Source organism: Lipotes vexillifer, unplaced genomic scaffold, assembly GCF_000442215.2.
Source record: "Lipotes vexillifer unplaced genomic scaffold, Lipotes_vexillifer_v1.1 scaffold981, whole genome shotgun sequence".
NCBI classification, from domain to species: Eukaryota; Metazoa; Chordata; class Mammalia; order Artiodactyla; family Lipotidae; genus Lipotes; species Lipotes vexillifer.
Window position 1 is genome coordinate 586,551 of NW_006789191.1, and position 12,555 is coordinate 599,105.

Genomic DNA, 12,555 nt, shown 5'->3' on the forward strand with positions numbered 1-12,555 from the left:
AGAAAACCAAATAATTTCAGGCAGGCTTTAAAGCCATGCCTGCTTCTAAATAAAGAGCTAACTCTATGGTTACAGGCTGGGAGCCTCATCAAGGTAGCCAGGCCCCTAGTATGAGCACATTTCCCCGAGGAATTCAAAGCATGTTTCAGCTGTTGTCAAAGAGCTCATGAAAGCCATCCAGTTTACCCAAAGAAGTAATAATTAAATGAGAAAAACTAGATGTCCACAAAAAAAAAAAAAGAAGAAGAAGAAGGAATAATATGTGTATGCATAATATTTATAATTTTTAGAAGAGTATCTTGCAAAACAATGTACTAGAGCAAAGATCATCAAAACAAACCAAAATCCCAGAATACACCCAACATCTTGAGAAATTCTGGCATTTCAAAACAAAATGGAAAGGACTGATTTCTCAATAAATATACTGAGTCAGCTGATAACTGTTGAAAAACAAAGAATCCTACGACAGACCTTGCACCAGAATAAATGTCAAGAATATTAAATTTCATACACGTTACAAACCCACAAAATAAAACTTGAAGAAAACACAAAAGAATTTTCCCCTAAGATGGGGAAGGTTTCTTTTAACATAGAGAAATAAATAGAAATGGGAAAAAACATAAAGGAAGAGACTGACCAATTTAAATATGCTAAGTTATTTCGCACCTATATATAAAAAGATACACTGAAAACATAGCAGCAAATGGTAAGCTGGAGGGAAATATTTGCACACTATGACAAACCACTGAGGTACAAAAAGCTTTCAGAAGTCAGCAAAATAAAATGTGAGCACTACCAAAAAATGGGTGAGAGATGTAACTAAAGTTTTTTAAAGCTTTTTTAAAACTGAAAAGGAAGAGAATAGCCTACAGTTACAGAACAGATCACCAATGGAGATGAACAGCTGGTCTACAACCCAGGACTCCACTCACCAGGCTGGCCTTTGAGAAGGCATGACACCACAGCAAGTGTCAAAACAGACACACAAAGGAGTCCCAGCAGGCCTGGGGAAGAAGGGGTCACCCCAAAGTTAGACCAGAGAAAATGACATTGCACCGCACATTTCCACATCTGAAGCACTCCATTACACTTGCCTCCTAGAATCACAGAGCATCAAGGCTAAAGAGACCCAAGAAACGTTAAGGTCTCACGTCCTTCTTCTGCAGCATAACAAGACCAAGGCCCAAGTAGGGAAGAAGCTGGCCCACGAGGATGCCCCTGTCCCACTGTCCTCCTGGGGGTCACACCCAAGAACTGATGCCCTTCTTCCCAGACTGGCGAGCGTTTGAAAATAAGACATGACTTTACAAATACCTCATCCTCCCAAGAATGTCAGGAAAGAAAAGGAAGAGTAACAGTGCAAACTTCCTGCTTTGTTAAGAAAATATTTCATAAAGTCATTTGGGAAGGTCGTGTTACTGCTTTGACTCCACACACATATTTGTCCATCTGAGCTCCCCTTCCGGCTGAAGAGCTCAGGGAAGCAAGTGAAGTGACAGGCAGGACAGGCTGAGTGTCCCTGGGATGCCTGCTGTGACACCACTACTCACACCAACCCCATCCCTGCACGACCCAGGACGGCCTGTCCACGATCCCTGATCAGACACGGGCCCCATCTTCTCAAAGCCTTTTGGCACCAAGCCCAGACCTCGGAGCCGGGCATGAGGCCACAGTGCCCTTCCCAGCCCTCCAGACCTGCCCTCACAGCCCAGTGGACACGCCACACCTCCCTGGTTCTGGGGACGGCCGCTTCTCATAACTGGCGCTGTATCATTAGGGATTTCAGCGAATACTGTGTGACCATGTCAAGAAACACCAGTGAGGCTTATTGCTGGCAGAGGTGTAAGAATTCACGAATGATTACAGGACTTAATGCTTTCATTACTCAGGATATGACTGCTTTGCTGTCACTGTATCTTTAATTACTTTGATTATGGATTTTTTAATTTTCAGCACACTGCTTAAGTCTGAATAGCAGGGCTCTGGCTTTGGTTCAGCCTGAGGCAAGCCCTGGTCCTCAATTCTGATGAATCCCAGGCCGAGCCCCTCGAGCTCCCTGACGGCGCACAGGGCGAGATCCCCTGGAACAATCTTAAAATAAAGGTAGAACCTAATGGCTGGATCATCCTCTACGCTCTGAAATCAAAACTCTCTGTTGAAATCACTTCAGTTTTCATAGTGGACTCCAATTTTTGTATATCATTGTGCTAAAATAACAACTCATTGGTATAGTTTATTAATCTCATCACATGTGATATTGACAAGACCCTCACAGAACTGGGGTCTAAAGGAACATTTTAAATGTTATATTAGGTCTTTTATGGTTTGGCTGCCTGTCTTCCTAAAATAATTTTGTGATTCAGCCTTTCTTTCTCTGTCGGGTCCCTCTCAAGGCGACCTTCCCGGTCACTGAGACGCACACCCTCCTCCCCAGAGCTCCCGGCCCCTCGCGTCACAGCGCCCGCCTTCCCCATGGCCCACAAGCTCCTCTTCCTCCTGCTATAGCCTAGAAACTTCTTGAAGGCAGGAACTGTTCCTTATTGACCCTGTACCCCAGGCAGAGGGCGGCACACAGGAAGAACTGGGTCAGTGGTTCTTGGTGAATGAATGAAACCCGAAATCCACTTAGGTGTACTTTATCAAGGTCAATCCTGCCCAAATGCTGTTTGTATTTTAGACTGAGTCTCATTTTGGACTGAATACGGGAACCCTGAGGTAGCTTGGATGATAAAGAGCATGCCCTTGAAGCGTCACGTCAGGTGTGGTCACGGCCACCCCTCAGGACCGTCAGGCTCGGGTGGGGATGGAGGGCTGAACAGGACTGAAACTTCCAGATCAAGGCCTCCTGGGGATGCCTTATTCCCTGAAGGAGCGTCCCCTCCACATCCACCCCCAACAAGTGCACGCGCGCGCGCGCGCACACACACACACACACACACACACACACACACACAGTGAGTGTTTAGCAAGCACTGGTGGGGTCAGCACGGCTCCAGCACTGAGCACGGAAGCAGGCGAGCTCACTCTGCTGTCCTTCGCAACGGAAGTTCCAAAGACAGAGGCTCCTTCCAGCTCGAGGTGCAGCCACGGTTTCCGCTGGACTCGGGATGTAATAAGATTCCAACCACACTTTTAGGGGGAAAAGCTCCCTGTGGGGTCACTCACTCACCGTCAGCAGTGTGAAGGAGCTTGTGACTTTTCAGTGTCCCTTTTGACTTGAATTTCTTGCCACACATGTCACATAGGTGGGTCTTCTCAGTGCTATGACGATTCATATGAGCCTTGAGGTTACTCTTGCTACGAGTTGCATACTCACACAAAGAACATTTGAAGGGCTTCACACCTACCGGAGGAGAAAAAATAGATATACACATGTATTCATGTATACGTGTGTGTTTCAGAAGGAACATGTATGTATACATATCTATACACACGTCTCCTTGCCCATTTTGAATAAAGCAGTGCATGCTGGTCCCTAAACACACTGCACACTTCCCCAGGCCACGCTCCTACCCGTACCACACCTTCCAACTAGGATGCCCTTTCCTCCTGGGCCTGCAGTAGAATTCCTTGCCTCCCCGTCAGTGCACCCAAATCCCGCCTGTCACTACTGCTGCACTGCTCACAGCACTTTACAGTGGGTAGCTTACACCTCCTCTCCCCACAGTCTGGAACCTCTGAGGGCACAGACTTGAGCATTTGGAGCAGCAGACGTTCACTCACCTGAGTTGAGTTAAAGTGACAGAAATTAACCAAGGGCCTTGGCAAAAGCCACCAGGATCAGGCGCGCAGGATCACATGTGAGAGCGTATCTTACTTCACAAAAATAAGCAGAGCTTTACAACGCTAGTCGCCGCTGTTGGGCTCACGGCTCGACTGCAAGGGCGTCTTACCATTTGGCTACTCCTCCTTCGTTCCACAGACATGTACCGAGGACCTACTCTGTAGTAAACACCTTGGGCTGATTTCAAGGCACGACGCCCTGGCCCAGCCTTCCCTGTCCAGGGGGAATGGACCGGCAAAGAGCCCTTACCACCTGGTGCGACGCTCTGATGGGGGAGGGGAGCTGTGCCTGCACCTGAACACGGGGTATGACAGGCACGTTTCCATGAGCCCAGCAGGGCCACCCCTTGTCTGTACTACCTGCAACCTTGCAGTCGAGGAGGCTCAGGCTTTAACGAGGCTGCGGGGTGTGCCCGGCGGCACAGAGTGGAGGCGCGTGCGTGCTGGTCAATGAAAACGCAGCTCCTAGCCTCGGCTTCGGCCCAGCTCCTCCTGCCGTGTCCAGGTTCCTACTCCATCAGCTACTGAACCATTCGCTTGATCCCAGATCGTAGAAAATACTTATTCCTTCTCCCTGTGGAGCCGTCCTGCTTGCCTGCCAGCACCACCGCAGGTTCCTAACTCACAGGAAGGGCCCTCCCTGGCCCCAGGCCTCCCAGCCTCATCACCAGGAGAGTGGCGTCCTCTTCCGGGGGCAGAGGCACAGCCCCGCCGTCCCTAACAGCACCCTGACCTCCAACCGCCCAGCGTCCTAGAGCACGGCCCACATCTCCCTTCACAGGCGAGCACCCCGAGGCATGGCCTACCTTCCTCCTCGCCCGGCTTCGTCTCCACCCAGTCTTCCCCAGCCGGAACCAGAGGACTCTGCCGTCCTCCTGGCCTTCCTTCACCCGAGACACCAGCAACTGCCCCCCCGACCCCCCGCCTACCACCACCAGCGCCCCGGGGGCGGCCACCAGAGTTACCACCGTGACCAGGCCAGCGCGGTTGCTGCTCTCCTGAAGCTTGCTTTCCGCCCAGGAGTTGTGGTGATTGGCTTAACTACAGCTCCAACTGGAGCCGTGAAGAATGCACACCGCTGCACGCCGCAACTGCCGCTGAGTAATGCTTTAAATCTGGCTGACGGACACATTTCTCAGCACGCTAAAGAAATTCTAACCACAGGGGATGTGGAGATATAGCTTCCTCCTAAAGAATTCCCGAAGGAAACACAAAATCACAAAGGGGCTCCATTCTGACGGAGGAATACTCACCTTCATGAGCCCAGATATGACGCTGAAGGTCTGAGCCATTCTTCATGAAATAGAAATCACAATACGGGCACTTCATGGCTCTCTTTCCAATTAGCCCTTTCAGCTGCACCCTCCTCCCGAGAACCTCGGAAATGGTGCTCATGGAAACCTCTAGAAGAAAAGCAGGATGAGAACTAGAAGCAGCCAAAGAACCGAGGTTCAAGTTAGACGTCAGTGAGCCTCCTGACAGAACCTGCATCTCCGCTCAACCCCAGCAGCTCTGAGGCGGCGAGTTACCATGTGCCTCGTGGCGTCACGTGATAGGACTTTTGCCTAAAAAGTCAAACCAGAATCTAAGCGAGTCTCAGAGCTAAATTTCTGTTAACACAAAATGTGTGGGATGGAGAAACAGTATCACGAGGCCACAGTAGGACAAAGGCAGAATGTGAAACCACTCAGGAAAAGAGACCCAGTTTCCCCAACAAATTAATGTCATGGGGAAAAAAGCAGGGCTGGGGGTGTCCTGCAGAACACAAGAAACTTAGGTGACATAACAACTCGATTTAAACAAACCAACTGTAAAAAGGAAAGTCTGTGTCAACTGAGGAAACTTTAAATGGACTAATACTAACTGGTAATAAGAAACTACTTTTAATACTGTTTTAATGGTGATGTGTTAGCTCTGTTTTTTAAAAGTCCTTGTTAGTTGGAGAGGCAGGCTGAAGCTTTTTTATGGGGAAATCACATCATGCTGGGATAGACTGTAGAATATTTGAGGGAAGGAAGTGGGGGTCAGTTTCTGCCGGCAGCTTGAGCAAACGCAGACAACTGTGGAGGCCGAGCTATGGGCACCTGGGTGTTCTGCATATTATTCTGCATATCTTGTACACATTTGACATTTTACACAATAAAAAATTTAAAATAATAAGCAAAAGTTGAAGGGGTTAAATGGGTATCCCTGGCCCACACTGGACACAGGTTACACAGGACGTGGGTTAACACAGGGAGGACAGAACTGGGCGGTCAGAGAATCACATAACCCACGTGTCCCCACGTGGGGGAAGGCCACAAGGCTCCCCGATCCCAGAAGAAACATGAGGGTTAGCACACTTCCGTTATTTCTTCATTTTTCTCCAGTATCATCTTTAATCAGTGGGTCAGTTCCCCAATAGGAGGAGCAGACACAAAGTAAGAGAAAGAGAAAAGGGACACGGACCTAGCTGCCCTGTTCCCCATTTATGCACACACAGCATACATCTGCACACATGGGCCCCGAGCGATGTGGCACCGGGGGTCTGGGGACAAGCCGCTAAGGATGGCGGCCCTGCCTCAAGGCTCTTGGGCAGCGGGAGAACACCAGTGCCTAGAGTACAGGGGTGAGTGCACCGTGACGGTCTGCATGGAGAGGGGGGGGCCACCAAAGGCTCCCCAACGTGGCTCTGAGGGAGGACGTGGAGAATACCCAGGAATTGACCGGGCAGAACCAAGGAGCAGGGTCCCAGGTGGTGAGGACAAAAGTGACAAGGCATGTGATGCCCAGGGAGTTTGGGGCTTGAGGACACCGAAGGTGATGGTCACTCCAACTCACTGGGTTCCTCAGCCTGGGAGGGAGCCTACACCCCTTGTAAACCATCACTTGGTTCAGGAACCTACAAAGGGGGCCAAGGAAGTAGAATATGTGTCGGGTCTGCACTGGGTAAGTGACCCGTCTAAAGGCAGAGTCACAGTTACTATTAAAAGGGGAAGGGAGCACAGGGAACTCTACTCAATACTCTGTAATGGCCTACATGGGAAAAGAATCTAAAAAAAAAAAAAGAATGGACATATGTATATGTATATGTATAAATGACTCACTTTGCTGTACACCTGAAACTAACAGAACATTGTAAATCAACTATACTCTAAGAAAAATTTTTTAGAAAAGGTGGGGGGAATCATGAGACTGGGGCAGACGTATCTGAAGACCAGATAAAAGGATAAAATGAAGCACATAATTATATAAACTCCTGAGCTTTATAAAAAAGTTAATTCTTGCCCTTGAATTTACTCATATCTTTATTCCCTCTTATATTTCCATTTAATACAGTTGATATATAATGCTGTGTCTTAAAATAAACATAAGCATTTTAAAATCAGTCTCCCACTCTTGACCCGTCTAAGGCAGAGTCACAGTTACTATTAAAAGGGGAAGGGAGCACAGGGAACTCTACTCAATACTCTGTAATGGCCTACATGGGAAAAAAAAAAAAAAAAAAAAAAAGAATGGACATATGTATATGTATATGTATAAATGACTCACTTTGCTGTACACCTGAAACTAACAGAACATTGTAAATCAACTATACTCTAAGAAAAATTTTTTAGAAAAGGTGGGGGGAATCATGAGACTGGGGCAGACGTATCTGAAGACCAGATAAAAGGATAAAATGAAGCACATAATTATATAAACTCCTGAGCTTTATAAAAAAGTTAATTCTTGCCCTTGAATTTACTCATATCTTTATTCCCTCTTATATTTCCATTTAATACAGTTGATATATAATGCTGTGTCTTAAAATAAACATAAGCATTTTAAAATCAGTCTCCCACTCTAAGATGCATAACCTTACCGGGATGGTTGGTCTTGATATGTGACTTTATCAGTCGATCTTCTGAAAAAGACTTTTCACACACAGGACAAGAATAACTCCTTTTGTCCTTAACAGAAAGAGAGCATAATCAATGGACTGTCTCGTTTAAAACTCAGGCTCTGTGGAAAAATACCACCACCGCCACCATCACCGTCACAGCTAGATGCACAGCGCGCCTTTCCCAGCGCCTGGCATGCAGCCCGCAGCTGGCCCCGCACAGCCCGGGGAGCTCAAGGGCAGGGGGGCAATGGCCTCACCTGCATTTCAGGAGGGAGGGACGGGCCTTAGAGACAACGGACCTGTGGAGGTGGCCAGGCCAGGGGAGGGCGGGGCTCGGCCTCGAGGTCTAGCACGCAGACCAGGGCTGCTCCACAGCCCGACAAGTATTCTGCCCTCCAGTGCTCAAGGCATGGTGTGTGTGAGGGGTTCATATAAGTTATCTTATTGAGACTCGTGACCACTCTTGAAGGACAGGCATTATTACGCTTTTACAGATTAAGAAACGAAGACCAAGGGCAAAGAGCCCCAGGTCTGCGAGAAAGAGGCAGCATCGGAACCCGAGGGTACGGACGCCCACCCCAGACTCCGACCACTCCAAGGCCACGTCCCACCCAGGCTGCAGGTAAGGGGCTCGCTCTGTGCACCTGCTGGCTCGTCAACCCACCTGCCTGCAGTGCCACGTTCTCAATCAGGAAGAAGCTTTTGTGAAGGATCAGGCCATTGCTCATCTGCCTTTCCTCTCAGAGTAATGCCATTGCACAAGACAGTTCTTCAGAGGGTGAGTAATGGGCTAAATTCTGCCCCCACAGATTCCTGTGTTGAAGTCCTAACCCCCAGTACCTCAGAATGTGACCTTATTTGGAAATATGGTCCTTACAGATGTAATTAGTTAAGATGAGTTTGCAGGCCCTAATCCAATATGACTAGTGTCCTTGAGTGGCATGGACTTATATACACTACCAAATGTAAAACAGATAGCTAGTGGGAAGCAGCCGCATAGCACAGGGAGATCAGCTTGGTGCTTTGTGACCACCTAGAGGGGTGGGATAGGGAGGGTAGGAGGGAGACGCAAGAAGGAGGGGATATGGGGATATATGTATATGTATAGCTGATTCACTTTGTTATACAGCAGAAACTAACGTACCACTGTAAAGCAATTATACTCCAATAAAGATGTTGAAAAATAAAAAAAAATTTTTAAAAGAGGAAATGTAGACAGAGACCTGCAAGAGGGAGAACGCCATGTCTTCACGGGAGAGAGGAAATACCCAAACGCACCGCAAGAGAAGAAAATTACAAGCCAGTATCTCTCAAGAACATAGATGCAAATATTCTCAACAAAATATTAGCACATAAAACCCAAAATGTTTAAAAAGAACTATACACCACAACCAAGTGGGATTTATCCCAGGTACAAGGTTGATTCAATATTCTAAAATCAATTAGTGTAATCCATCACATCAACAGGCTAAGAAATAAAAATCACATGATAATATCAATAGAGGCAGAAAAATATCTGGCAAAATCCAATACCTATTCATGATAAGCAATCTCAGTAAAGCAGGAATAGAGGGGAAGCTCCTCAGCTTGATAAAGAGTATATACAAACAACCTATAGCTAACATTATACTTAATGGTGAGAAACCAGAGACTTTCCCACTAAGATTAGAAACAAAGCAAGGATGTCCCCTCCCAGCACTCCGTTTTAACATCATAACTGAAGTCTTAGCTAATGCAATAAGATAAGAAAAGGAAATAAAATATATAGAGATTGAGAAAGAAGAAATTAAAATTGTCTTTGTTTGCAGATGACATAATCACCTATGCAGAAATTCTAAAAGAACAGACAAAAACATTCCTGGAACTAACAAGCGATTATGGCAACTTATAGGATACAAGGTTAATATACAAAAGTCAATTGCTTTCCTATATACTAGAAATGAACAAGTGGAATTTGAAATTAAAAACACAATACTATTTACATTAGCACACACAAAATTCAGTGCTTAGGTATAAATCTAACAAAATATGTACAAGATCTATATGAGGAAAACTTCAAAACTGATAAAGGGAATCAAAGAACTAAATAAATGGAGAGCTATCCCAGGTTCAAGGATAGGAAGACTCATTGTTGTCAGACGTCAGTTCTTCCCAATTCGATCTACAGATTCAATGCAATCTCAATCAAAACCTCAGCAAGTTATTTTGAGGGTACTGACCAACTGATTACAAAGTTTATGTGGAGAGAGGCAAAAGACCCAGAAGCCAACAAAAAATACCAGAGGAGAACAAAGCTGGAGGACTGACCTTACTCGACTTCTCGACTTACTATAAAGCTACAGTGATGAAGAGTATGTGATACTGGTGAAATAACAGACAAATAGATCAAATGGAACAGAACAGAGTCCAGAAACAGACTCTCTTAAATACAGTCAACGGATCTTTGACACACGAGCAAATGCTGCACAGCGGATCAAAGATAGTTATCTCGGGTTTCCCTGGCGGCACAGTGGTTAAGGATCCACCTGCCAACGCAGGGGACACGGGTTTGAGTCCTGGTCTGGGAAGATCCCACACGCCACAGAGCAACGAAGCCCGTGCACCACAACTACTGAGCCCGCGTGCCTAGAGCCCGTGCTCCGCAACAAGAGAAGACGCTGCAACGAGAAGCCCGCGCACCACAACGAAGAGTAGCCCCCGCTCGCCACAACTAGAGAAAGCCCACGCACAGCAACGAAGACCCAATGCAGCCAAAAATAAATAAATAAATAATTTTTTTAAAAAGATAGTTATCTCAACAAATGATGCTGAAACTGGACAGGCACGTGCAAAAGAAAAAAAAAATGAACCTAGACAAAAACCTTACACCCTTCCACAAATATTAACTAATAACGGATCACAGATCTAAATGCAAAATACAAAACTATAAAATTCCTAGAACACACAGGAGAAAACCTGGATGACCTGGAGTATGGTAATGATTTTTTAGATATAACCCCGAAGGCATTACCCTTGAAAAAGAAAAGAATTGATAAACTAGACTCCATTAAAATTAAAAATTTCTGCTCCGTGAAAGACACTGTCAAGAGAATGAAAAAACAAGCCACAGACTGAGAGAAAACATTTTCAAAAGTTGCATCTGATGAAATAGGCCAAAGACCTGAACAGACACCCTACCAAAGTGGATATACAAATGGCAAGTAAGCATATGAAAAGATGTTCCACATCATATGTCATCAGAGAAATGCAACTCCAAACGACAAGGTACCATTACCTACCTACAGAATGATCCAAATCTAGAACACTGACAACACCAAGTGCCAGTGAGGATGTGGGGCAATGGAAACTCTCATTCGTTGCTGGTGGGGATGCAAAATGGTGCAGCCACTTTGGAAGGCAGTTTGGCAGTTTCTCTCAAAACTGAAATACTCTTACCATATGACCCAACAATTGCACTCCTTGGTATCTATCCTAATGAACTGAAAACTTATGTCCACACAAAAACCTACACACGGATGAAGCAGCTTAATTCATAACTGCCAAAACTTAGAAGCAAACAAGGTGTCCTTCAGTATATGAATGAACAAATTGTGGTACAACCAAACAATGGACTGTTATTCAGTGCTAAGAAGAAATGAGCTATCAAGCCATGAAAAGATGTGAAAGAAACTTAAATGCATATTACTAGGAGAAAAAAAGCCAATCTGAAAAGGCTACATATTATATGATTCCAACTATAAGACATTCTGAAAACAGCAAAATGATGGCGACAGTAAAGGGATCCGTGGTAGCCAGGGAGTAGTGGGGAGAGAGGGGTGGACAGGAAGAGCAAGGAGGATTTTCAGGGCAGTGAAACTACGCTGTGGGGTACTATAATGAGGGGTATGCATCAGAAAACATTTGTCCAGATCCCCAAAATGTGCAGCACCAAGAGTGGACCCCAATGTAAACTATGGACTCTGGATGTTACTCACGTGTCATCGCAGGTTCATCAACTGTAACAAAGGTAGCGCTAAGGTATGGGATGTCAAGAGTGCAGGAGGCTGTGCACGTGTGGCGATAGCGGGTACACAGGGAAATCTCCGTACTTTCTGCCCAGTTTTGCAGTGGCCGATGCCACCAACTTCCACCCAGGCTACATCACAGGGTCCAGGCTTGTCAATGTACTCCCATCAGTGACCTCCTATGCCCTTGACCTTCCAGGTCACCCCATCACTCCCGGCACCTGCACACAGGAACTGGTGCTCTCACGCCCTTTTGAAAGACGTCCCGGGCAGCACACACCCTGGAGGAGGCCTGTCGCCACCCCTGGCTGCCCCAGTGTCCTCATCATCAGAGCTGATGGAGGCATTCAGAAGGGCTTTGAAGGAGTTTACACTGATCTCTCCTGAGCCCTTGCTATTTGATTTTTTTTCTTTTAATCTCTGATAGTCTGAAAGCAATTTATCTCAGAGCTTATCAGGGTCCCTCACTTCTTGATGCCTTTGAAGACTGTCGGAAGGATGCAGGCAGTGGGAGAGGGTGTTGGAGAAGGGTGCACTCTAAGGACTCATTTATTTCTTTTGCAGAAACCTCAGTTCCCGACCGGAGATGAAAACCCAAACTGACACAGCAAACTTAAAAAGCACAGTGGTGAAGAGTTCTCGGCAGAGGAGGAGAGAGCGCCCCGCGCCGTAATGGCAGTAAAAGAGCCCAGCCGGGCTTCCCTGGTGGCGCAGTGGTTGGGAGTCCGCCTGCCGATGCAGGGGACGCGGGTTCGTGCCCCGGCCCGGGAGGATCCCGCATGCCGCGGAGCGGCTGGGCCCGTGGGCCATGGCCGCTGGGCCTGCGCGTCCGGAGCCTGTGCTCCGCGGCGAGAGAGGCCGCAACAGTGGGAGGCCCGCGTACCGCAAAAAAAAAAAAAAAAAAAA

The 12,555-nt window shown here is 46.8% G+C and overlaps 1 protein-coding gene across 3 annotated transcripts in view; it reads right to left on the reverse strand.

Annotated features, from left to right (window-relative positions):
• ZFAT (zinc finger and AT-hook domain containing) overlaps positions 1–12,555 on the reverse strand; it is a 192,790-nt gene that overhangs the window by 94,408 nt on the left and 85,827 nt on the right. For all 3 annotated transcript variants that reach the window (XM_007462414.1, XM_007462415.1, XM_007462416.1), the window contains 3 exons: positions 7,625–7,712; positions 5,037–5,186; positions 3,170–3,343 (listed from right to left, as the gene is read on the reverse strand). In XM_007462414.1, coding sequence (XP_007462476.1) covers positions 3,170–3,343; positions 5,037–5,186; positions 7,625–7,712 — 412 coding nt within the window. The remainder of the gene's footprint in view (positions 1–3,169; positions 3,344–5,036; positions 5,187–7,624; positions 7,713–12,555) is intronic.